This window comes from Rana temporaria, chromosome 7 (assembly GCF_905171775.1).
Source record: "Rana temporaria chromosome 7, aRanTem1.1, whole genome shotgun sequence".
Classification (NCBI taxonomy): Eukaryota; Metazoa; Chordata; class Amphibia; order Anura; family Ranidae; genus Rana; species Rana temporaria.
The window spans coordinates 113914826-113938465 of record NC_053495.1 but is presented as its reverse complement, the minus strand read 5'-3'; the positions used below and the strand labels follow the sequence as shown (position 1 = coordinate 113938465).

Sequence of the window (23640 nt, the reverse complement as noted above, 5' to 3'; positions counted from 1 at the left end):
CTGAACAAAGTCAAAGCACATCAGTGTTTGATCATGCTATCCTGTTTTTGAGAAACAGTGGGCTCAAATGAAGAAGACCCCAAAAGGTTAATAGAAAAACATAAAAAAACACCCTTAAATTTGCTAAAATGCATGTATTGACAAGCCATAATGCTTCTGGGAGAATGTCAACAGATGAGCTTTTTGGCAAGTCACATAGCTATATGTTCACAGATAATAAAAACAAATTTTTCAAAGAAAAGAACATGGGCCCAGAGTCTCAAAGGGCTTACGACGGCGCAACGCAATGTACGCCGTCGTAAGTCCTAATCTGGGCCGTCGTATCTATGCGACTGATTCTTAGAATCAGTTACGCATAGATAACCATTAGATCCGACAAGCGTAAGGCTCTTACGCTGTCGGATCTTAAATGCAATTTTTTTTTTGCCACTAGGTGTCGCCTCCGCCGTTTTCCCCGTCGAGTATGCAAATTAGCAAAATACGTGAATTCCCGAACGTATGCGCGGTCGACGCAGTGAAGTTACGACTTTTACGTTAGATTTGCGATGCGTAAAGTTGCCCCTGCTATATGAGGGGCAACCAATGTTAAGTATGACTGTCGTTCCCGCGTTCCTTGGCTGCTAGCGGGGGTTGAAGGTAAAGTGACGCTAAAAATAGTGGCGCTTTACTGCTGACGCACCCACCGTGTGAAAGGGGCCTAAGTGGTTAATGCGGTAGTGAAGCCAGAAAAAATAAAATAAAAAATCAGGCACCTTTCAGGTTGTACTAGTATGCCCCGCATTACCTGGACATGGAACCCACCAGCACAGCACTGTCACGGCCCCCATGGAGCTTCCGTCTTCACCCGGTCTTACTTCTGGTTTTGCAGACTCCAGCTGTATGAATGGCCAGGGCCGTGATGACCTCACTCCTGTGCATGCAATCTGGAACCCCAGCACAGAGCTCTGAAAGTAGGGCGTGGATATGCTATCCCTTCAGAGCACATGCGCCGGTAACATCACCAACTGCATGCTGTGTGAATATCTCCTAAGCAGTGCAAGTATATGAGATATTTACTATACCTACAGGTAAGCCTTATTATAAGCCATAACGGGGATTTGTGTGTGTAAACGGACAGATCCTTGTTCTGGCAGGAGAAGAGACAGATCTGCTGTTCCTGCTAATCAGGAACAGCGATATGTCTCATCCTCCAGTCAGTCCCATTCCCTCACAGTTAGAAACACACACGAGGGAACACACTTAACCCCTTGATCGCCCCCCAGTGTTAACCTCTTCCCTTCCATTGACATTTACACAGTAATCAGTGATTTTTTTATAGCGCTGATCGCTGTATAAATGTCAATGGTCCCAAAAAAGTGTCAAAAATGTCTGATCTGTCCGTCGCAATGTCACAGTCCCGCTAAAAATTGCAGATCACTGCTATTACTAGTAAAAAAAAAAATGCCATAAATGTATCGCCTATTTTGTAGACGCTATAACTGTTGCACTAATCAATAATTTTACGCTTATTGAGATTTTTTTTTACCAAAAATATGTAGAAGAATACATATTGGCCTATGTATTCTTCTACATATTTTTGGTAAAAAAAATTCTCAATAAGCGTATAATTATTGATTAGTGCAACAGTTATAGCGTTTACAAAAAAAAAATTGGTTTAAAAAAAATTGTAAATATTTATTATAGCAAAAAGTAAAAAATATTGTTTTTGTTTTTCAAAATTGTCACTTTTTTTTGGTTCATAGCGTGGAAAATTAAAACCGCAGAGGTGATCAAATACCACCAAAAGAAAGTTATTTTTGTGGGGGAAAAAAGACGTCAATTTTGTTTGGAAACAGCGTTGCACGATTCATGTATACTTTAATACTAATACCTAGATTCAGGTACATGGCCGCCACTTTGCGGTGGCGTAGCTTAAGGAATTTAAGCTACGCCGCCGTAAGTTAGCGAGGCAAGTACATAATTCACAATGTACTTGCCTTCTAAGTTACAGTGGCGTAGCCTAAAGCGGCGGGCGTAAGGGCGCCTAATTCAAATGTGTTTGAGGGGGGCGTGTTTTATGTTAATAGCGCTTGACCTTGCGTTTTTTTCGAACTGCGCATGCGCCGGGCGGCTACATTTCCCAGTGTGCATTGCGGCTAAATAGGCCGGACGGGCCTATTGATTTCGACGTGGACGTAAACGACGTAAATCCCGATTCACGGACAACTTACGCAAACGACGTAAAAAAATCGAATTTCGGCGCGGGAACGGCGGCCATGCTTGACATTACTATTCCAACTAGGGCCCAGCTCTAACTTTACACGGCCTATCTCTTACGTAAACGGCGTAAAAGTACTGCGTCGGCCGTGCATCGGCGTATCTACTCATTTACATATTCTACACCGACCGCAATGGAAGCGCCACCTAGCGGCCATCCGAAATATTGCAATCTAAGATAGGACGGCGCAAGCCGTCGTATCTTAGATATGTTTAAGCGTATCTCTGTTTGAGCATACGCTAAAACATAAGTCGGCGTAGATTCTGAGTTAGGTCGGCTTATCTACTGATAAGCCGGCCTAACTCTTACTGAATCTACCTATAAGGAATCTGGAATGTAGCCCCAGATTGCAGTAAAAACCTGACAGGGATTCTATTGCTTCCCCCACTCTCTACATAACTAAGAAGGAAGGTTTTTGTCTGGATACTTTATAGAAGGAAAACATTCTTTAGGCGTGGATAGATTGTTGTTCCATCACTGACTGCGAATCTCCTCCTCGCCTATCAGTCTGTACATAGCATTAGCCATCGCTGGCCGCCAGCAGGCACATATGCAGACAGCTCAGCTCGGGGTCCTCACGTCGCGGATTCTGATTGGGTACCGGCGGATCCGCTTGACAACCGCAACCTGAGACTAGAGACGCAGAGGGAGTGTGGCGGCTATAGTGACGGCGGCCCGGGCACCGGGGGCTGAGCCTGGAGAGTCACATACCGGGGACTGGGAGAGGTCATTACCGGATGTACGGTACCCACTGGGCCGAGCGAGGAGAGCGGCTCATAGGAGAGCAGGTACCACACCGGGGAGGGGTCTGTCCATCCATAGGCTGTGCTCCCCTCATCACACCCAGAACGGTGGAAAATGCTAGAAGAGTTAGCTGGTCGCTTGTTGTGGTAATAGGCTGCTGTGCTGTATTCTCAGGGGGGTCTAGTGTGTCATGTATGTGTGTGTGTATATGTCATGTGTGTGTATAGTGTATATGTCATGTATGTATGGTGTATATGTTATGTGTATGTATGGTATGTGTGCCATTGTAGCCGTACAGAGCTCCCTATTGTGTGGGTGTTTGGTGTAGAAGCCCAGTGTCCGTGTCTCACACATCACTCCATTGGCCTGTACTGGGAGGAACCCAGGCAGCCGTCTGCTCTCCATTTATTTGGAAGGATGAGGGGCTGACTGCCAGCTGGGAACCCGCCTTCCTGAGGGGTGTGATGGGATGGACTCCCCCCTTCATGGGAAAAACTACATGTCATTTCCTTTGTTACATGAGCTCTACACAAGGCTGCTGCTTCTTTTTCTTCCCTCATCATGCCTGAAATCTTCCCTCCCCACCCTCCTAGTGCCCCAGGTGGGGGTTTGGGCTCGTCCATTATTTATGGAGCATGGTGGAAATGAGCCTTCCTGTGCCCATTGAAATGAGAGGCTTCTCTTCCCATCTGGTGGTGGAAAGCATCAAATAAATTAGCGGCTTGGAAGGAGACACTACTGCAAATGAACATACGCTGCATTCATGTGTGTCTGACAACCCATGGGGGGGTTTCTACTGAGTTATTAAAGCGGATGTAACCCCAGCCTTATTCACACTGGAAATGGTATTCACATTCGGGCTGAATCTAGCCTATCTGATCTGGGGGTGCAGTAAAAAAAGTGGCATAATTATAACAGGGTGTGAGTCACTGACAGTCTGTCACATAGTGTTATCACCTGGGAAATACTGTTGCCGTATTATAATATTATGTATTAGGCTGTCATCAGATTAGGATGTATAAACAGAACCAGTGCCCCTTATATCAGATGTCCCTATCAGGATCCCTCTTTACATTAGGAATCCTCAACGGAGTGCCCCCTTGCATCAGGTATCGCCCCCCCCCATCTGAGTGCCCCCTTTCATTCAGGTGCCCCCTTGCATCAGGTGTCGCACCCCCCCCATCAGAGTGCCCCCTTGCATCAGGTGTCGCACACCCCCCCCCCATCAGAGTGCCCCCTTTCATTCAGGTGACCCACCCCGCCCATCAGAGTGCCCCCTTTCATTCAGGTATCGCACCACCTCATCAGAGTGTACCCTTTCATTAAGGTATCGTGCCCCCTTGCATCAGGTGTCGCACCCTTCCCCCCCCCCATCAGAGTGCCCCCTTGCATCAGGTGTCGCGCCCCCCGCCCCATCAGAGTGCCCCCTTGCATCAGGTGTCCCGCCCCCCCGCCCCATCATCGTGCCCCCTTGCATCAGGTGTCGCACCCTTCCCCCCCCCCATCAGAGTGCCCCCTTGCATCAGGTGTCGCGCCCCCCGCCCCATCAGAGTGCCCCCTTGCATCAGGTGTCGCGCCCCCCCGCCCCATCAGAGTGCCCCCTTGCATCAGGTGTCGCGCCCCCCCCGCCCCATCAGTGCCCCTATTTCATTCAGGTGCCCCCCCCCCATCAGAGTGCCCCTTTCATTCAGGAGTGCCCCCTTGCGTAAGGTGTCCCCATCAGAGTGCCCCCTTGCATATGATCAGTTGTCCCCTTGCGTCAGTTGTCCCCTTGCGTCAGTTGTCCCCATCAAAATGCCTCCTTGTATCAGACTGGCTCATGTTTTGCCTTCCTCTGGATCAACTGTGGGTATGGAGTTGGGTGTATAGGATTTTACTGTGTTTTTTTATTTTGTTTTTTGTGGTTGAACTGGATGGACTTGTGTCTTTTTTCAACCTGACTAACTAACTAACTATGTACTATCAGAGATCTGGGGGGCAAAGCTCACCCCAGCACCCCCCTATATCTGGCCCTGATTCACATTGTACATTTAGCTAATGTTTAGAAAAAAGTCAAGTCAAAAATCTGTGTGTCTAGGGGCAGGTTAGCTTCTCTGAACTCATATAAATGAATGTAAACACAAGTACATTTAACCCCCTCCCTCCCCGGCAGCCCTTTAAAGCTGGACTTAAACATTTCAAACATTGTGAGAAGATAGCCCTTTATTGTAGAAGAGACATTCTATGTCTCTTCTATAGTAAAACACACTTGTGTGCTCGCAATCTTCTAATGAATGCACACCTCCGCTTGTGTTCCCAGCCCACTCTGGCAGTGCTGGAATGACTGACTCCCTTGCACGTGCACAGGGTGATGTCACTCCTCATTGGCCTATTAAGAGGCCACTGGCACCTGTACGTAACCCAAAGAGAAGATGAGCGTGGTTGACAAGATATGTAACTGTCACATTGTTGGAAGGTTGAAGTTAATATTTTTTAGAGTTTAGTTCCACTTTAAAGCAGAACTAAACTCGTTGATTTAGCAGTTTCCCAAGACAGCAGCACTAGGGTTGGTGGTTCGAATCCCAGCCACGGCACTACCTGCCTGGACATTGTATGTTCTCCCTGTGCCTGTGTGGGTTTTCCCTGGTTTCCTTCCACACTGCAAAGACATGCTGGTAAGTTAATAGGCTTCTGTCTAAATTGGTCCTATTATGTGTATGTATAAATGAGTTAGGGACTTTAGATTGTAAGCTCCTTGAGGGCGGGGAATGTACAACATAGGTGTAAAGCGCTGTGTAAATTGACGGCGTTATATAAGTACCTGTAATAACAACCTGCTACATTCAAAGCATGCCGTGAATGATGACCATCACAGTTGTTCTCAGCAAATCAAATGTGCAGCACCATGGCAACTGCAGATCAAAAGGAGGCTAAGATGGCAGCTTCCTTGGTAGTAAGGGATAGGAGGGTTTAAGTGATACTAAAGTCTTGTTTAAAAAAACAAAACAAAAAAACAAACATGTTCGACTTGCCTCCTCTGTGCAGTTGGCTTTGCACAGAGCAGCCGGATCCTCCCCTTTTCAGGTCCCCTTCTTTGCTACTCCTGGCCCTGCCCCCTCTCTTCTCTGACTGACTGACTTTGACAGCAGTGGGAGCCAATGGCGCCGCTGCTGCATCTCAGCCAATCAAGAGTGTACTGGACAGCTTAGACTTTCGTGCACATCGCTGGAGAGAGATTGGGCTCAGGTAAATATTAGGGGCGTGCTGGGGGGGCTGCTACACACAAGGTTTTTTATAGAATGCATTAAGATAAAAAAAAACTTCTGCCTTTACAACTCCTTTTTAGTTCTGCTTTAGCTAGGCCTTAATGCCGGAACAGGCTTCCTAATGTATGTCACATGATTGGGAGCCTGTTCCATCAGCTACTGATCACAAACCGAGACCAGGAGCTATCTGGAAAATTTTGGGCACTATGCTGCACAAAAACCTCAGGAACCATGGACACACATGTTCAAGCCACCCCACATATGCTTTATATGGTTGGCAAAAGGGTAAACACTGGAGAACTTGATCTGGGAAGCATAATGTTTGTTTATACTTCCCACCTAATGTTTTCTGAGTTTAAAGTCCAAATTTTGCCCGGAATGTTGCCCGGCGCACAGCAAGCGTTCAATGCTCGTTAGGTCAAGGGGAGGTGGGAAGACCATATTACTTGCCTTGCACCCCTCTCTAGCTGGCAACGCTGCTCTCCTCTTCTCCTTTTGTTCTCTGGGCAGTGGCCAGTACTTCAGCATCATCATGTAAAATGCGGGGCGAAAGGCTCCTGCGTCTCGCCCCGCATTGATGATGATGATGATGATGATGATGATGCTGAAGGACTGGCCACTCTCCTGAGTGACTGCGGCCAGGGGTACCTGAGGGACAGGAGGCTCTGCGAGATAATGAAAGCAAAAATATAAACCGATTACATTTCAGCTAGATTTTCTTGTTTGAGTTTCCATATACTTTAAAATAATACTGCTCAGCTATGTCTTTTATTTATATAAAAACATGGTTTTAATTCAAACTAATCAACAACAGTGAGAAGACAAGGCAGAGCAGTCACAGTTTCCATTCTTCATTGTGCTAAATTTATGTGGTCTAATAATGGCAAAATGAACGTTACATTGCTAAGTTTGTTTACTTTTTTTTGTTGTTGCGTTGGTAAGTTTTTCTCTTTACGTTGCAAAACTATATGACCATCTCTTTCCCTTCATAACTTATCACATAGCAACCAGTGTTGCTTAAAGCTGCTCTTTATACAAATATTTACTTTAAACTATGTGTACAAGCTTGCTGGGATGGATATAAAGATTAAAGCATGTGTAAACCCAATCACTAACATTTCATATAAGCTTTGATATGGTAATGTGCCTTGTTTCCCTGAAAATAAGCCCAGGTCTTATATTGATTTTGGACACCAAAAACACACTAGGACTTATTTTCAGGATAGGGCTTGTCATGCAGGAATCCCCAGTATGAACATACCAATAAAAGGATCATATAATGCAAAAGGTGCTTCTGCAAAACAACTGTGCAAACACCCTTACCGTATATCGTCACTCTGCGTTTCCATCGCCTGCCCCAAGCTGTCCTCTGCTCTGAACACTGCAGGTAGGTGGGCTGAGATCCCCTGGCGACACCTGGCGCTTCCAGCGCCTGCCCCAAAACGTCTTCTCTTCTCTGAACACTGCAGGGAAGGGGCTGAGATTCCCAGCCAGGAGATCAGATACGCACACTGCCATAAGAGGATTATACTGCGTTTTCCTGAAAAGCACACAAGCACTTCAAACTAGGGCTTATTTTCAGGGTAGGCTTAAATAGGAAAAAAATTTTTTTTTGGCCGCTGGTCCAGTAGGAGAGAGGAGCGTGCCTTTCCCATGCGCGGTAGGGTTCCCGGCGTGAAGCCCGAAAGGCTGCACTGCCAGGTACCCTTACCCACAATGGCAGCAGCACCCGACAGCTGATGGAAACATCACCTGCGGATGCCAACATCGCTGGACTCCAGGACAGGTAAATGTCCATAATTTTTTTGGGCAGAACACTGCTTTAAGGACCGCCCCACGCATATATACTGTGACAGGGCAGCCCTCCTGCACAAAATCACGTATCTATCAGTGCCACTCATAAGTACCCATCAGTGTAGCCTTCCATTGGCGCCTATCAGTGCATCAACCCAAACCACAGAGGTGTTCAAATACCACCAAATTGTTTGGGTACAGTGTACCATGACCACGCAATTGTCATTTTAAAAAGTGACAGTGCTCAAAATTGGCTTGGGCAGGAAGGGGGCAAAGTGCCTTGTATTGAAGTGGTTTAAAAAAAACAACAAAAGAAAGCTATTTGTGTGACAAAATGTCATTTGAGTACAGTGTAGCATGACCACGCAATTTTTGTTCAAAATGTGACAGCGCTGTAAGGTGAAAATTGCCTTGGGCAGGAACGGGGTAAATGTGCCCAGTAGGCAAGGGGTTAAAGCTGTAATAAAGTGGTTCTAGTATAAAGGCTTTTTACCTTAATGCATTCTTCCACTCTGTATTAAAGGAGAAGTACAGCCCAAGCTTGTTTGACTCTTCTTCTTTTGTGTATCACAGGAATGCAGTTCATTCTGCACACCTGTGACTAGGGTTGTCCCGATACCACTTTTTTACGACGGAGTACAAGTACCGATACTTTTTTCAAGTACTCGCCAATACCGATTACTGATACTTGGATGTGTCAGTGTGTTTTTTATTTTAAAATGTATTATTTTTTACAATTTATTTTTATTTTTGCTATTTTTTTTCTTAGCCCTGTCGGGGGGGCTTTGGTGAGATATCAGGGGTCATAACAGACCCCTGACATCTCACCTTTTGAGACAGAGAAAGGGACTAAGGAGACAGATTCCCCAGTCCCTTAGTCCCTCCAGAGGGGGTGGAGGGGGGAAGCAGCGGCACGGAGGGGGGACATGGAGCATGGAGGGGAGAGCAGAACGGAGGACAGCAGCGGCACGGAGGGGGAGAGCAGAACGGCAGCGGCACGGAGGGGGAGAGCAGAACGGCAGCGGCACGGAGGGGGAGAGCAGAACGGCAGCGGCACGGAGGGGGGACACGGAGCATGGAGGGGGAAGAGCAGAACGAAGAACAGCAGCGGCACGAAGGGGGAGAGCAGAACGGCAGCGGCACGAAGGGGGGACATGGAGCATGGAGGGGAGAGCAGAACGGAGGACAGCAGCGGCACAGAGGGGGAGAGCAGAACGGCAGCGGCACGGAGGGGGAGAGCAGAACTGCAGCGGCACGGAGGGGGAACACAGGAGCATGGAGGGGAAGAGCAGAACGGATGGGTAACTGGAGGATACAGGGAAAGTTAGGTATCGGTAAAGTATCGGAGCATTTTCCCCGAGTACAAGTACTCTAGGAAATGCTTGGTATCGGTCCCGATACTAGTATCGGTATCGGGACAACCCTACCTGTGACCCATTTCCAGCGGGCTGAAGCCTGCTGTCGGCTGATATCACAGAGCCAGTCCATGCTGGGGCAAGTTCGACACAATGAAGTCTGGATCCACCCACGTGTCTGAGCCCGCCGCTTCCGTCCCCTCCACAGCCCCACGCTCCAGTAAACGAAGGGGGGGGGGGGGGGAAATAGCAAAAAGCAGAGACTGACAGTCACCAGTTCTTTACTCAGGGAGCCCTGAGAACTGAGTAATCAGTGGTATTTGATTGCTCGGTTCTCAGTCTTGGGCCCCTTTCACACTTGTACGACCTGAAAGTCGTGTGACTTTGCCACGACTTGAAGCAATGCCTGTTTAGAGCCGGAGGGGGACGGGTGCAGCATCAGAGCGATGCTCCATCCACCTAAGTAAGTATGAGTCTGGAAAAAAAGATGTGGATTGCACAAGGGGTTCTTCCAGTGATAAGAAGGCACATATAAATATACAATAGGAACAAAGTAAAAGCTATAAATGTATAGAAATTCAGGTAACACATAAAATAGGTAAAATTCTTTTATGAGGAATGTTTCTATGCCGTGACGCTTATAAACCAAGCAAATCTATTGCTATAACTGCATAGTTGTGTTCAAAGTGCTTTAGGTGAAGAATTTCTCAGGTATTTGTGATCAGAATATCTTACATATATTTAATTTTATTTAGAGAAAACTCTTCCTCTGGTAAGTCTATGCTTCATGTCTGTGGTCACCCCCTTCCCTGTTTAGGTGCTTGTAGCTGTGGAAGAGCAGCTTTATGCTCTGAGGTGTTTGGCCTTGTTGGTGTCATGTGGCTGCAGCTTCAATGTCGCATTCCATTCAGTGCCTTTCCATGACAGTGGTTGTATTGCAATTCCAGCAGTTGGTCAGGATACTTTTTGTGTGCTTGTCTGATCCCTGATATCCCATCTAATGTGATTGGCTTAATTTGTTTCCCAGTGCCATGCAGAGATCTTAAGGGTCAAATTACAACCATCTCCTGCATAGAAGTTCTATCTGTTTATGTGTAAATAGAAGAGGAGGCTGTTTTAGCTTAAAGCGGAGCTCCACCCTAAAGTGGAACTCGCGCTGATCGGAACCCTCCCCCCCCCCCCCCCTCCGGTGTCACATTTCAGGGGGGAGAGGGGTCTAAAGACAGGTATTTGCACCCACTTCCGGCCACACAGTTTCGGGTTTACTGCGGGCAGAACATCACCTCCCGTCCTCCCCCCGTTGTGCTCTGGGAACACTCGGCTCCCAGAACACAGCGGGAGCCAATCAGCGGTGCAACTCGCGCATGCGCCGTAGGGAACAGGGTAGTGAACCCGGAGCGCTTCACTTCCTGGTTCCCTCACTGAGGATGGCGGGGGGAGCAGCAGAGTGACGAGCGATCGCTCGTCCTCTGCTGCGAACGGCGATGGACTCCAGGACAGGTAAGTGTCCTGATATTAAAAGTCAGCAGCTGCAGTATTTGTAGCTGCTGGCTTTTAATATTTTTTTTTGTGGCACATCCGCTTTAAAGGGGTTTTAAAGGTTCGTTTTTTATTTTCCAAATAGGTTCCTTTTAAGCTAGTGCATTGTTGGTTCACTTACCTTTTTCCTTCGATTTCCCTTCTAAATGTTTTTTTTTCTTTGTCTGAATTTCTCACTTCCTGTTTCTCCTCAGTAAGCTTGCCCCCTTCATCCATGGGGGTTAGTCAGTCAGAACAGCTTACTGAGGAGGAACAGGAAGTGAGAAATTCAGACAAAGAAAACAAACCTAGAGGACCTAGAAGCACCCAAATTCACTGTTCCACACAATTTGCTTTATTGCTTATATTACTTTTTTTTATTTTTTTATTTAGGCTTGGCATGCCCTTTAGTGTAATGCACAATACAATATGGACACCTTGCTGATCCACTGAATTTATAATCCTGCACCCGTCAATTGTTAATTTGCCCATATGTAATTGTATATCACTTTATTATCATGTTTACACAATTAAATAATGTGCCTTGTTGCCATATAACTTAATACTAGGCACTTACACCCCCTTCCTGCCCAAGCCACTTTTCAGCTTTCAGTGCTGTCACTGTTTAAATGACAATTGCGGGGTCATGCTACACTGTACCCAAACAGAATTTCTAACATTTTGTTCCCACATACAGCGCTTTCTTTTGGTGGTATTTGTTCACCTCTGCATGTTTTTTTTTTTTTTTTTTTGCTAAACAATATGTTTGGAACTATAAGAGGCATAGGATACCCCATTCGGTACTCATGGCAGCACGCTCAGATACGGGCCTAGCATTTCTTAACCTTATAAAATACTATCAAGCGACTCAGCTGCCCGCGATAGCCTCTTGGTTTACCCAACGATCTTACAATAAATGGACGGAAATCGAAAAAATATGGCTTGCTCCTGTACACCAAAATAACCTACTTTGGAGTGCAAATGCGGAAGTAGACCCTAGTCGATGTCCCAAATTGTCGTGTCAACATGAGCTGTCGTCCGAAAAATCGTTGATGACCTCCTTTATCTGCAACCCCAAGGTTCCAGACGGCCTTACTCACTGGATGTCTTCGCCATGGACGTTGCAGAATTTATTCCATTTTGGGAATCTAGTAGATCCTAGGTCTTGCAAACTAATGCCATTTGCTAAACTTCAGGATACATTTTATCTGCCCTGCTAGGTGTTTTATGGATATCTGCAAATTCGCCACTATGCCCTAACTAGAACTCCAAATTTGCAATTTCTCTCCCCCATCCCCCTTTGAAAACGTAATTTTAGAACAGGGCTCGACAAAATCCGGGTGCCAGGTCGCAATTGCGACAAATTGTGACCTGGCGCCTGCGCCCCTGCCGGTAATTGAGGCCGTGGCCTTGTGAAGTCCCAAGCTTCCTTCTCTGACCTGGCGCCATCTGCTGGTGGCCGTTTGGCATTACAAGTAAAACCAGTTTTAATGTGTAAATTTTCACTGTTTTCACTGCCATCTCCTTCCCTCTAATTGGAACCCCCAAACATTATATATATTTTTTATTCTAACACCCTAGAGAATAAAATGGCGATCGTTGCAATACTTTCTGTCACGCCGTATTTTTTTTTTTATCAGTAGTTTTTTATTTAGATTTTCATAATAACATACATACAGATTAGAATATATACCAGTTTTTCGTCAAGAATGTGTATGCAATACACAAGAACAGTGAACAAGGTACATAGGTAAAGCAATACAGGCAAGCAAGTTAGCGTTGGTATGAGATCGCTGTTACCCCGAGTAGCTCTGTGGCCCCCGAGTTCACAGAAACCTCGATACTCCGGACCACTCTGTCCATGCGCTCCATACCTCTTGAGCTTCCCTGAGGCTCCCTTTGCTAGCGGCCAGTGTCATTTCATAGTTGTAATGCAGATTCACCAGGTCTAAAGTACTTTCTATTGTCGGAGAGTCTGTGGACTTCCACATTCTGGTTAGGCTCAGTCTGGCAGCCAGTAAAATGTTGGTGGATACCAGTCTTAGGTCAGTAGGGATCAAGTCAATGTCTACATTCAGTAGCGCCAGAGCTGGAGATGGTAGTATAGGACTCCCGATAATATCTGACAGTATGTGGAATACAGTGGACCAATATTTGCTAATGATCTGACATGACCACAGTATATGTAAAATATCTCCTTTAACTTTGGCGCACCTCCAGCAGGTATCGGGGGTGTTCCCTCCGAATTTAGCTATTTTAGCTGGCGTGAGGTACCACCGTAGTGAGATTTTAAGGGTGAGTTCCCAAAGCCCCGCATTACGCGTAGCTTTGTGAATGGATCTGAGAGCCGAGTGCCATTGAACCTCAGTGATTTTTTTGGCCTGTGTCCGTGTCCCATTGGTCATGTTGTTTGGTTTTGGAAAAAATCAGTTTTTGGTTGAATATGTTATAGAAAAGGGAGATCCCTTTCTTTTTCGTGATGTGATCAGTCAAGAACGGCCACACTTTGGAAGGTATGGCGTATAGTGGTTTAGGTGTTTGTGATAGACAATGTTTGATTCTGATGTAGGTGTATAGCTCCGATGGGTTAAGTTGATATTTTTCTTGCAATTGGGGGAACGTGAGAAGTGTATCTCCTCTGAATATATCATGGACGTGGTATATGCCCGTGGCCTTCCAGTGTGACAGCTGTAGGTCTGTAGTGCAATGCGTTAGGCTAGCTAAAGGTACAGGAGGGCGGAACGGTCGTGGATGGTTTTCACCGATGTGTACGAGGAATTTCCAGGCCAACGCCGATGCCTTCATCGTGGGTGGGAGAGAGTTAGGGACAATCGTGCCGTGCGGGACCCCCATGATCCAGTCGCGTAGATTGTTGTGTTTGATCAGTGACGATTCCAGCCGACCCCACAGGGTAAGTGGGCGCGGCAGGAACCAATCCCTGAGCTGAGTTAGAATCGATGCCCAGTAGTATTCCCTAAAGTCTATGGACCCAGCTCCCCCTGCGGATCTATGTTTAGTGAGAAGATGTTGCGCACAGCGGGGTTTCTTGCCTCGCCATAAAAACCTGTTCAGGATAGTCTGTAGGGAGTGGAAATATGACGCCGGGAGGGGGATGGGGAGAGTCCGGAATAGGTACAGTAGCTGGGGCAAGTGCATCATTTTGAATGCTGCGAGCCTGCCCGACCACGAGAATTCATGTTTGGCCAAGTTAGTAGTGTCTTTCTGTAGTGTTTCGAGGAAAGGTTTGAAGTTGCTTTTAAATAAGTGTTTGGTGGAGGTCGGTATTTGGACGCCCAAGTAAGATATCTCACGGTCCGCCCAAATGTAGGGGAATTGTGTTTGTAGCAGGTTTCTGGTAGTGGCATCAAGACCTAGGTCTAATATATAGGACTTGTTGGCGTTAACTTTGTAGTAGGACACCTCACTGAACCATTTGAGGGTTTTTTGCGTTTCTGGGAGTGATGTCGTCGGGTCGGTCAGCATAAGGATGACGTCATCCGCGAATAAGCTTATTTTGTGTGAGTCAGGCCCTATCTGGAATCCAGAGATGCGCCGGTTTTGTCTAATGTGTTCTGCGAGGGGTTCTATAAGGAGGTTGAAGATCAACGGTGAAAGCGGGCAGCCTTGTCTGGTGCCGTTGGTTATGTCAAATGGTTGGGAGAGCATGTCCGCCGAGAACACTCGTGCCGACGGAGATGTGTAGAGAGCGAGTACGGCGTTTAGTATGTTACCTTGGAACCCAAATTTTTGGAGAACACTTCGTAGGTAGCCCCAGTGGATTCTATCGAACGCCTTCTCTGCATCCAGAGCCAGGAGCAGAGAAGGCGTTCCGCTGGTTTCGGCGTAGTGTAGAACATCTATCACTCGACGTGTTGCGTCCGACGCTTGTCGTCCGGTCGTGAACCCCGATTGGTCCTTATGGATCAGTGTGGGCATGATATTCAGAAGCCTAGTAGCTATCATTTTCGCATATATTTTGAGGTCGAGATTGAGGAGTGATATCGGACGGAAGTTTTGGGGTGTCGTGGGGTCCTTTCCCGGTTTGGGCAGGGTGACAACCAGTGCCTGTAGGGATTCCTTAGGGAATGTGGAAAAGGTCGCAGCATTGTTGAACATTGCGGTGAGTGTGGGTGCGAGTTGAGGGGCAAATTGTTTGAAGTATTCTCCCGTGAGCCCGTCTGGGCCGGGGGATTTACCCATTGGTAGGGAGTGGATGGTTGCAATGATTTCCGGGGTCGTGAACGGTTCATTCAACTTGACCAGTTGGTCAGCAGAGATGGACGGGAGGCGTATGTGGTTGAGAAATTGGTCTATGTCAGTTGGAGACGGTTGGTGGGTGTCACGGTCATTGCACAGGTTATATAGATCTCCATAATATGTGCTAAACGCATCCGCGATCGCCTGTGGGTTTTCGAGATGTGCTTTAGTGTGTGGGTGAAAAAGATGGTCTATCCGATTTTTAGCCCTCCTACCTTTGATGCGTTGTGCCATCGCCCTCCCAGCCTTGTTTGAGGTGGAGTATGAAAAGGCTTTCAATTTCCTTTGTGTGTGTTCATAGGAGTGCAGAAGAAGGAGTCTCAATTCTTGTCTCAAGGAGAGTATGTTGGCAGCCCTAGTCGTGTCTGGGTTGGATTTGTTGAGACGCTCGAGAGCGTCTATTTGGGAGGTAAGATTGTCGATTTTTAACGTCCTGTTCTTTTTATGGGCTGAGCTCATCTGTATCAGAATCCCCCTAATAAACGCCTTATGCGCGTTCCACACCACGCCTGGATCGGACACAGAGCCTGTATTGGAATCAAAGTATTCCGTCAAGTGGTCTGAAATTTTCGGTGAGAAAGAAGGGTGTTGTACTATATAGTTGTTTGCTCGCCATACATATGTAGGCCGCATGACATGTGGTTTAGCAAAGGTGATGGTAATGGGGGCATGGTCCGACCAGGTCGTGGTGTGGATTACAGATGCGCTGACAGATTGTAGGAGCCATTTGTCGGTGAGAAACAGGTCGATACGTGAGTAAGTTTTGTGGAGGGGAGAGAGATACGTGTAATCACGTTCCGACCCATGACAGCACCTCCATACGTCAAACAGATCATAAGTATTGATAAATGGTTTCAAAGGGGATTCCCTTCTCTTAGTAGGAGTGGTGGAGTCTAAGTGGACTTCAGGGACTAGATTGAAATCACCACACATAATAAGACTACCTCGTTTCACAGAGTGAACAAGTTTCATTACTTTTCGGAGGAATCGGATCTGTTTGACGTTGGGGGCGTATACATTGACCAGTGTGTAGTCTACATCATTCACTTTACATACTAGTATCAGATATCGACCTTCCTGGTCTATTTCAGCGTGGTGCAAGACGAACTTGACTGAGTCCCTTATTGCTATGAGCACCCCTCTTGCTTTGGAGACAAAGGGGGCCGAGAAAACATGGGGAAAGTGTCTGTTGGTACAGGCAGGTGCCCCAGCAGAGAGGAAGTGTGTTTCCTGTACACATAGTATGTCACATTTTAAGTCTAATGCAGTTTTCCATAGCGAGTGTCTCTTTGCCGGGTGGTTCAGGCCATTAGCGTTGAGGGACAAGATTGTAGTTGCCATTGAGGCCTGTGTTTGTGTAGAAGGTGGTTGTTAAAGTCACTTACGGTTTCGAGGTACGGTCGTGGCTGTCCACTGTAGTGGTACTTAGGTGTCTGCGGAAGTGAAGTCGGGCGAAGATCTGTTTCGTGCAGAGCCCTGCACTGGTGATTGGTTCACTGCAATAGTAAGTTGGGTAATCGTAGTTATACAAGCAAAAAAAACTGGATGCGAACAGTTAGCGCAAACTAACGGCGGAGGTACCGCCAAGGTATTGAACAATGGAGTAGGGGATCTGAGACCCCAACTAAACCACTACCAAGGGGCGACGAATGTCATACAGTAACTGAATTAAGTCAACGGAAAATAATAGGAACAAAAACAAATAGAGAGTTGAGTGCTGGGGAGAGCCTCTGTCTCGTAGATAACTTTACAGGGGTCCTCGCCTTTCAGGTCATCTGGTCCGATCTTCCACTGCGGCTATCTGGGTTGCGCCTTGCAGACCTGGATCCACGCTTTTCTTTCGGAGGCGATGAGTCCTGGGGTGGGTCTGGGACGATTCCCCAGGAATGGAGCAGTTGCATCCCCTTTTGTAGATCCTGTATTACGTGTGAGGTGCCATTTCTCACAATGAGTAAGGTAGCAGGGTAGCGCCATTTATATTGGACCTTGCTGTTGGTAAGGCCCTTAGTAATTGGATTGAGCTGTCTCCTGAGTTGCAGAGTGTATTTTGAGAGATCAGGGAATAGTAGTACTCCTTCAAACGGGGCTTGTAGAGGTGGTCTTCCTCTGACGGTCATCAGCAATTGTTCTTTAACATGAAAAAAGTGCACTCTCATTAATACGTCCCTAGGGACTGAGGCCGCCAGATGCGACGGTTTGGCAATGCGGTGGATTCTATCAATTATGAGGTCTCGAGGCGATGCGTCGGGCAGGATCAAGTGCATGAGTTCTTTTGCGTATCTGGGAAGATCCGTGGGTAAAATGGATTCCGGGACCCCCCTGAGTTTTAAGTTATTGCGCCTGGAGCGGTCTTCTAAATCGGCCAGCTTGGCCCTCATCCACTTCTGCTCCTCTTTCATGTCATCATAGGAGTCAACTAGCTCATTTACGGTGGTCGTGCATTCCTCCATACTATCCTCCAAGTGTGTCACCCTGTCATCCATAATATGCAATTCAGTGTTGATTTTGGTAAAAACTGTGGATAAGTCTGTCATCAGGGAGTTCTGGAGGGACAGCAACATATCTTTCAATGTGGTGTCGACCACTGGCTGGCCTGTGGTAGGGAATGAGGCCATTGAGGATTGCAGGGCCTGATTCGCCGGTAGTAGGCCGCAAGCCGGGGCCTCGATTTGTGAGGACGTCCGCGGCGGGCCTGGATCAGTGCGCATCCGCGCTTTGGCCGGGCTCCCCGTGATCGGGTTCTCCCCCGTTTTGAGGACTGGTGGCGAGGCAGCTCTAGCCAGGTCCTGGGTGGCTGGTTCGGCATCCGGGAGCTCTGAGTAGGCTTCGGACCGCGCGTTCTCGGCGGCGCCATCTTGCCTCTGACTGACCTGGGCCGGGTACTGGAAGAAGGCCGTGAGCTTTTGCGGGTGTCGTTCCGGCTTGCGCTTGCTCGACATGGCTCCGGTCCGTGCTCTGGGTCCCTAGAGGCTCTTTGTGCTGGGTATGGATGGCTGGTTCGGGTCCTGTTCGCTCCGGTGCTCTCCCCTGACAGACGAGCTAAAGGACTAAGCAGCCATCTTCAGCGCCGGCAGACCACGCCCCCCTGTCACGCCGTATTTGCACAGAGGTCTTACAAGCGCACTTTTTTTGGGGAAAAAATACACTTTTTTTTAATTAAAAAATAAGACAACAGTAAAGTCATCCCAATTTTTTTTTTTTATATTGTGAAAGATAATGTTACGCCGAGTACATTGATACCCAACATGTCACGCTTCAAAATTGCGTCCGCTCGTGGAATGCCGACAAACTTTTACCCTTTAAAATCTCCATAGGCGACGTTTAAAAAATTCTATAGGTTGCATGTTTTGAGTTACAGAGGAGGTCTAGGGCTAGAATTATTGCTCTCGCTCTAATGATCGCGGCGATATCTCACATGTGTGGTTTGAATACCGTTTACATATGCGGGCGCTACTTACGTATGTGTTCGCTTCTGCGTGCGAGCTCGTCGGGACGGGGCGCGTTTTCTGGCTCCTAACTTTTTTAGCTGGCTCCTAGATTCCATGCAAATTTGTCAAACCCTGTTCTAGAAGGCTCTGACCGGCAGGGTTTAATCTCCAATATTTACCGAATGCTGAATGCCTACTCCATAACTGCACAGGGAAAACATGCTTGCATGCTCCGTTGGGAGAAGGCACTCAGAGACCTGGCAGGTAATTTGGTCCTAAGCAGCCAACAGTTCTCTTTTGTACACTTTATAAGGAAACTGCCTATAAAATTCTCTCTTTTTGGTACCTGACCCCAGATGTGCTCCATGCCATCTACCCCACTAGTTCCGACCGATGCTGGCATTGCCATGGGGATAAGGGCACCCTTCTCCATATCTACTGGATCTGTCCACTAATTACTCCTTTTTGGCACTCGGTTCAACAGTTGCTGAATCGCCTTTTTGAGGTGCCTGTCTCTATGCCACCAAAGCTCCTTCTCTCTTCATGGCTTCTCGGCAATTTTTATTTTATTTCTTTTTGTCCGTTATTTGTTTAAAGGAGAAGTCCAGCCTGAGCTAGTTTGGCTGGCTTTTCCTATGGGTCACGGGAGTGCAATTCGTTTTGCACTCCTGTGACCCATTTTCAGCAGAGAGTGGTCTGAAATCCGTTCTCTGCTGACGTCACTGGAATCAGTCCAGGCATTACGTCATCGTGACAATAAAGTCTGGATCCGCCAGGTGCTGATGCCTGTCTCGGCCTCTCGTGAGCCGCTGAGAGACTGTGACCGCTGCTTCCTGCCCTTCCACAGCTCAGCGCTCCAGTGACAGTCAGCAGCTCTCTTCTCTGGGATCTGTGCGAACTGAGCCATTGGCGATGTTCGATGGCTCAGTTCTCAGTGTAGAGGCAGTGAGGGACAGATGCTGCATCCAGTTAGGCAAGTATAATGGGGGGGGAAAGAAAACAACCCATACTTCTTTTTGGCCCCTTTCACGCTGAGGAGTTTTTCAGGCATTACAGCGCTAAAAATAGCGCTGCTATACCGCCTGAAAAACTCCTGCCCAGTCTTCTCAATGTGAAAGCCCGAGGGCTTTCACACTGAGGCGATGCGCTGGCAGGAGAGAAAAAAATCCCCTGCAAGCAGCATCTTTGGAGCGGTGAGAGGAGCGGTGTGTATACCGCTCCTTCCCATTTAAAACAATGGGAAACCGCTGTAATACCGCCCGCAATGCGCCTCTGCAGAGGCGCATTGCGGGCGGTATTAACCGTTTTTTGTCCACTAGCGGGGGTTAATACCGCACCGCTATCGGCCGAATCCCGTGGCAATTCCTCCTGTATAGTGCCGCTATTTTTAGCGGCGCTATACCGAGCCTCCCACCCCAGTGTGAAAGGGGCCTTAAGAATTATTATTTAAAAGGATTTTTCATGTAGAGGGGGGTAAGGGAATGAGGGTTATAGTGAAATTGATGCTTGGCACTAACTATTCTTACAGAGAAACTTCAACCACCCAGCGGATCCAGCATTGTCCTGCTGATATCTTCTTCTCTGCAGTCACCACTTGGGCCCCTGTGATGTTGAGAGGCTGCTGGCTCTTCAGGTTCAAGCACGACCTCCTGATGGCGCGCCTCTAGGCCCTCCCCCATCTCTTTTAGCCTCCTGGTATATGCATGTCACATAGTGACAGTAGGGGAGTGGAGGAGGAACGGAGAGCAGAAAACGTTCTTAAATCCCATTTAATGTCGTTGTCTTCTCTTTTTTTTTTTTTTTTTTTATTACTCTCTACAATCTGATCACTGGGAGCTGTACAAAGGGTTTAGTTTCCTGGCACCTGAAAACTATTTGTGTTTTCTCTGTGGTAAAAAGGCTGAGAGGCTCTTATACAGTGTGTCCTTTTATAGTAGTTTTTGTCAAGTTTATTATATTATGTACAGTGGATATAAAAAGTCTACACACCCCTGTTAAAATGTCAGGTTTCTCTGATGTAAAAAAAAACTGAAATCCTTTTTTTTTTTTTTTTTTTTTTTGGGGGGGGGGGGGGGTAAAACTAAAATAAGGGATTTGGAGTGTTTTTGCAAAGAAGAGGTGGGAAAATATTGCCAAGTCAAGATGTGCCGTACTGATAGACTCATACCCAAAAAGACTGAGTGCTGTAATAAACTCAAAAGGTGCTTCAACAAAGTTTAACTACTTCAGCCTCTGAAGAATTTTGCGATGTGGCTCTGTGTTGCTTTAACTGACAATTGCGCGGTCATGCGACATTCTACCCAAACAAAATTGACGTCCTTTTTTTCCCTCTTTTGGTGGTATTTGATCACCTCTGTGGTTTTTATTTATTTTTTGTGCTATAAACAAAAATAAGCAATATATTTTACTTTTTGCTATAATAAATATCCCCCAAAGAGATATATATATATATATATATATATATATATATATATATATATATATATATATATATATATATATATATATATATATATATATATATATATATATAAAAAAAATGTCTCCCTCCGTTTAGGCCGATATGCATTCTTCTACATTTTTTTGGTAAAAATAAATCGCAATAAACGTATATTGATTGGTTTGCGCAAAAGTTTTTGGGTCTACAAAATAGGAGATAGATTTATGACATTTTTATTATTAATTTTTTTTTTTTTTTTATTAGCAATGGTGCCGATCTGCAATTTGTATCGTGATTGCGGCAGACACACTTTTTTTTTACACTATTTTGGGACCACTGACATTCATACAGCGATCAGTGCTATAAAAATGCGATCAAGGGGTTAAAGGGGTTGTAAAGGTTTGTTTTTTATTTTCTAAATAGGTTCCTTTAAGCTAGTGCATTCTTGGTTCACTTACCTTTTCCTGCGTTTTCCCTTCTAAATGTTTCTTTTCTTTGTTTTCGTTGTCTGAATTTTTCACTTCCTGTTCCTCCTCAGTAAGGTGTTCTAAATGACTTTCCACCACTCGGATGATGGTGGAAAGCTTACTGAGGAGAAACAGGAAGTGAGAAATTCAAACAAAGAAAAAAAACATTTAGAAGGGAAATTGAAGGAAAGGGTAAGTGAACCAACAATGCCCTAGCTTAAAGGAACCTATTTAGAAAATAAAAGACAAACCTTTACAACCCCTTTAAGTGTGCTTCCTCAGTGTGTTCTAACTGTAGGGGGGTGGGCTCACTAGAACATGATAGAGATCACTGGGAGCAGTAGATCCCTGTCATGTTGCTAGGCAGAACAGGGAAATGCCTTGTTTACATCTTGCATCTCCCCGTTGTGCCTCTCGGTGCCACAATCGCGGGCCACCGGCAGACATCAAGCCAGTGCTTATTGATTATCCTCTACTGTGGTTTACCTCTTTTCAAGCATCCTCTTGGCTTGGCTGAATTTACTACCTGTACTCTGCAATTGTGCAGAAATGTGTTTCCAAGCAATTCAGTTTATCTTATAATGGCTACAATACTTACTGATTTTATATATAAGGTGTACTATGAGCTAAAATGAAAAACCCTTCTGAAAAGTGGAAGTACGATACCTTCTGGTGTTCACATATGTTCCTCTTGCTGAGAAGCAGCGTAGTGCAGTATAAGGTTTTTAATGCACAGTGGAGAATCGGCAGGAGCGCTCTCGAGTATATAAGGCTTCATGTACACGGGACGTTGTTCAACCCCTCCTGAACGATTTAACTTGACAGCTAGAAACCGGCATCTAAAAACAGCCATTTAGCCGCGTTTACATGCTGCGTTTAGCCATGTTTGCGCCTAGAAGGGTTTGAATTATTATTATTTATTTTTTAATGAAAAATATAGCACTGCAGAGTATATAACATACAAAAGTTTATTCAGTGGTGTGTATTTTGACTATGTATGCTGCTGAACAAGGTGAAAATAAGTGTTTTAAAGATCAACAGTGCAAAGTATATAGTGCACAGTAGAGTATATACATCTAAGCAAAGTGGACTTTATTGTCCACAGTTTAGTGCATACAGAGAACTGTGTGGTATAATAACTGAAAAGTGTGTGCGTTTTTTTTTTTTTTTATTACGGTATTTTTATTATTATTTATTTTTTATTTTTAATGTAGCAGTTTAGCGTAAACCTAACTATCGCTGAATCTATTTGCAGACACATTGTACTTGTTACACACGTTGTGTGAACATTTTATATAGTTTATCTCTTTAGCTAGTGTTTATTTGACCCCTGTATAGTTGATTGATATACTGCCATCTTGTGGTTGTTTTGATTATTACACCATCTTTTTTTGTGTTCCTTTCTGTGTTCTGCCCACTTTATGATGTATTTCCCGTTCCTTCTCACATTGTGCTTATGGGATAAGAGATGGACACTTGTCTAGACCAGTGTTTCTCAACTGCAGTCCTCGAGGTGCCCCAACAGGTCATGTTTTCAGGATTTCCCTCAGCTGAAATGGCTGTGGTAATTACTAAGGCAGTGAAACTGAGAACAAAATTACTGGAAAGCCTGAAAACATGACCTGTTGGGGCGCCTTGAAGACTGGAGTTGAGAAACTGTGGTCTAGATCTCACATCCAATATGCTTGCAAACGGGAACACATTACCATGTTTTAACCTGCAAATACCGTCTTTTCATTCTTCTGCCACATCTTGTTGTCTGCTATACCTCCTGCTTGCAATAAAGATCTACGGCAGTGGTTCTCAACCTTTTAGTGCCGTGAACCCCTTGATAAAATTTCCCAAGTTGTGGGGACCCCTAACAGTAAAATTATTTTCGTAGCATGGGTTGTCAGCACCCAAGGCAAGTAATTTACGCCCCTAACCCATGGAAATTTAGCGCTCCCTGAGTCCCCCTCCACTCGTACAGTATTAAACCTCATATGATACATTTTAGGATGTACCACTCTTTCTCTTCCTCTTTTATCCCCAGCCCCCCCCCCACCCCTCTCTCTAGCCATCTTTGTTTTTTTCTCATTCTTTCTCTCACTTTTTCTTACTTCCTCCCCCTCTTTTCCTCTCCCTTCCATGTATTC

The 23640-nt window shown here is 46.1% G+C and overlaps 1 protein-coding gene across 1 annotated transcript in view; it reads left to right on the top strand.

Annotated features, from left to right (window-relative positions):
* The first annotated feature begins 2790 nt into the window (after positions 1–2790).
* WDR47 (WD repeat domain 47) overlaps positions 2791–23640 on the top strand; it is a 94833-nt gene continuing 73983 nt past the window's right edge. The window contains exon 1 of the mRNA XM_040359853.1: positions 2791–3045. Within this exon, the coding sequence (XP_040215787.1) occupies positions 2995–3045 (51 nt within the window). The 5' untranslated portion in view covers positions 2791–2994. The remainder of the gene's footprint in view (positions 3046–23640) is intronic.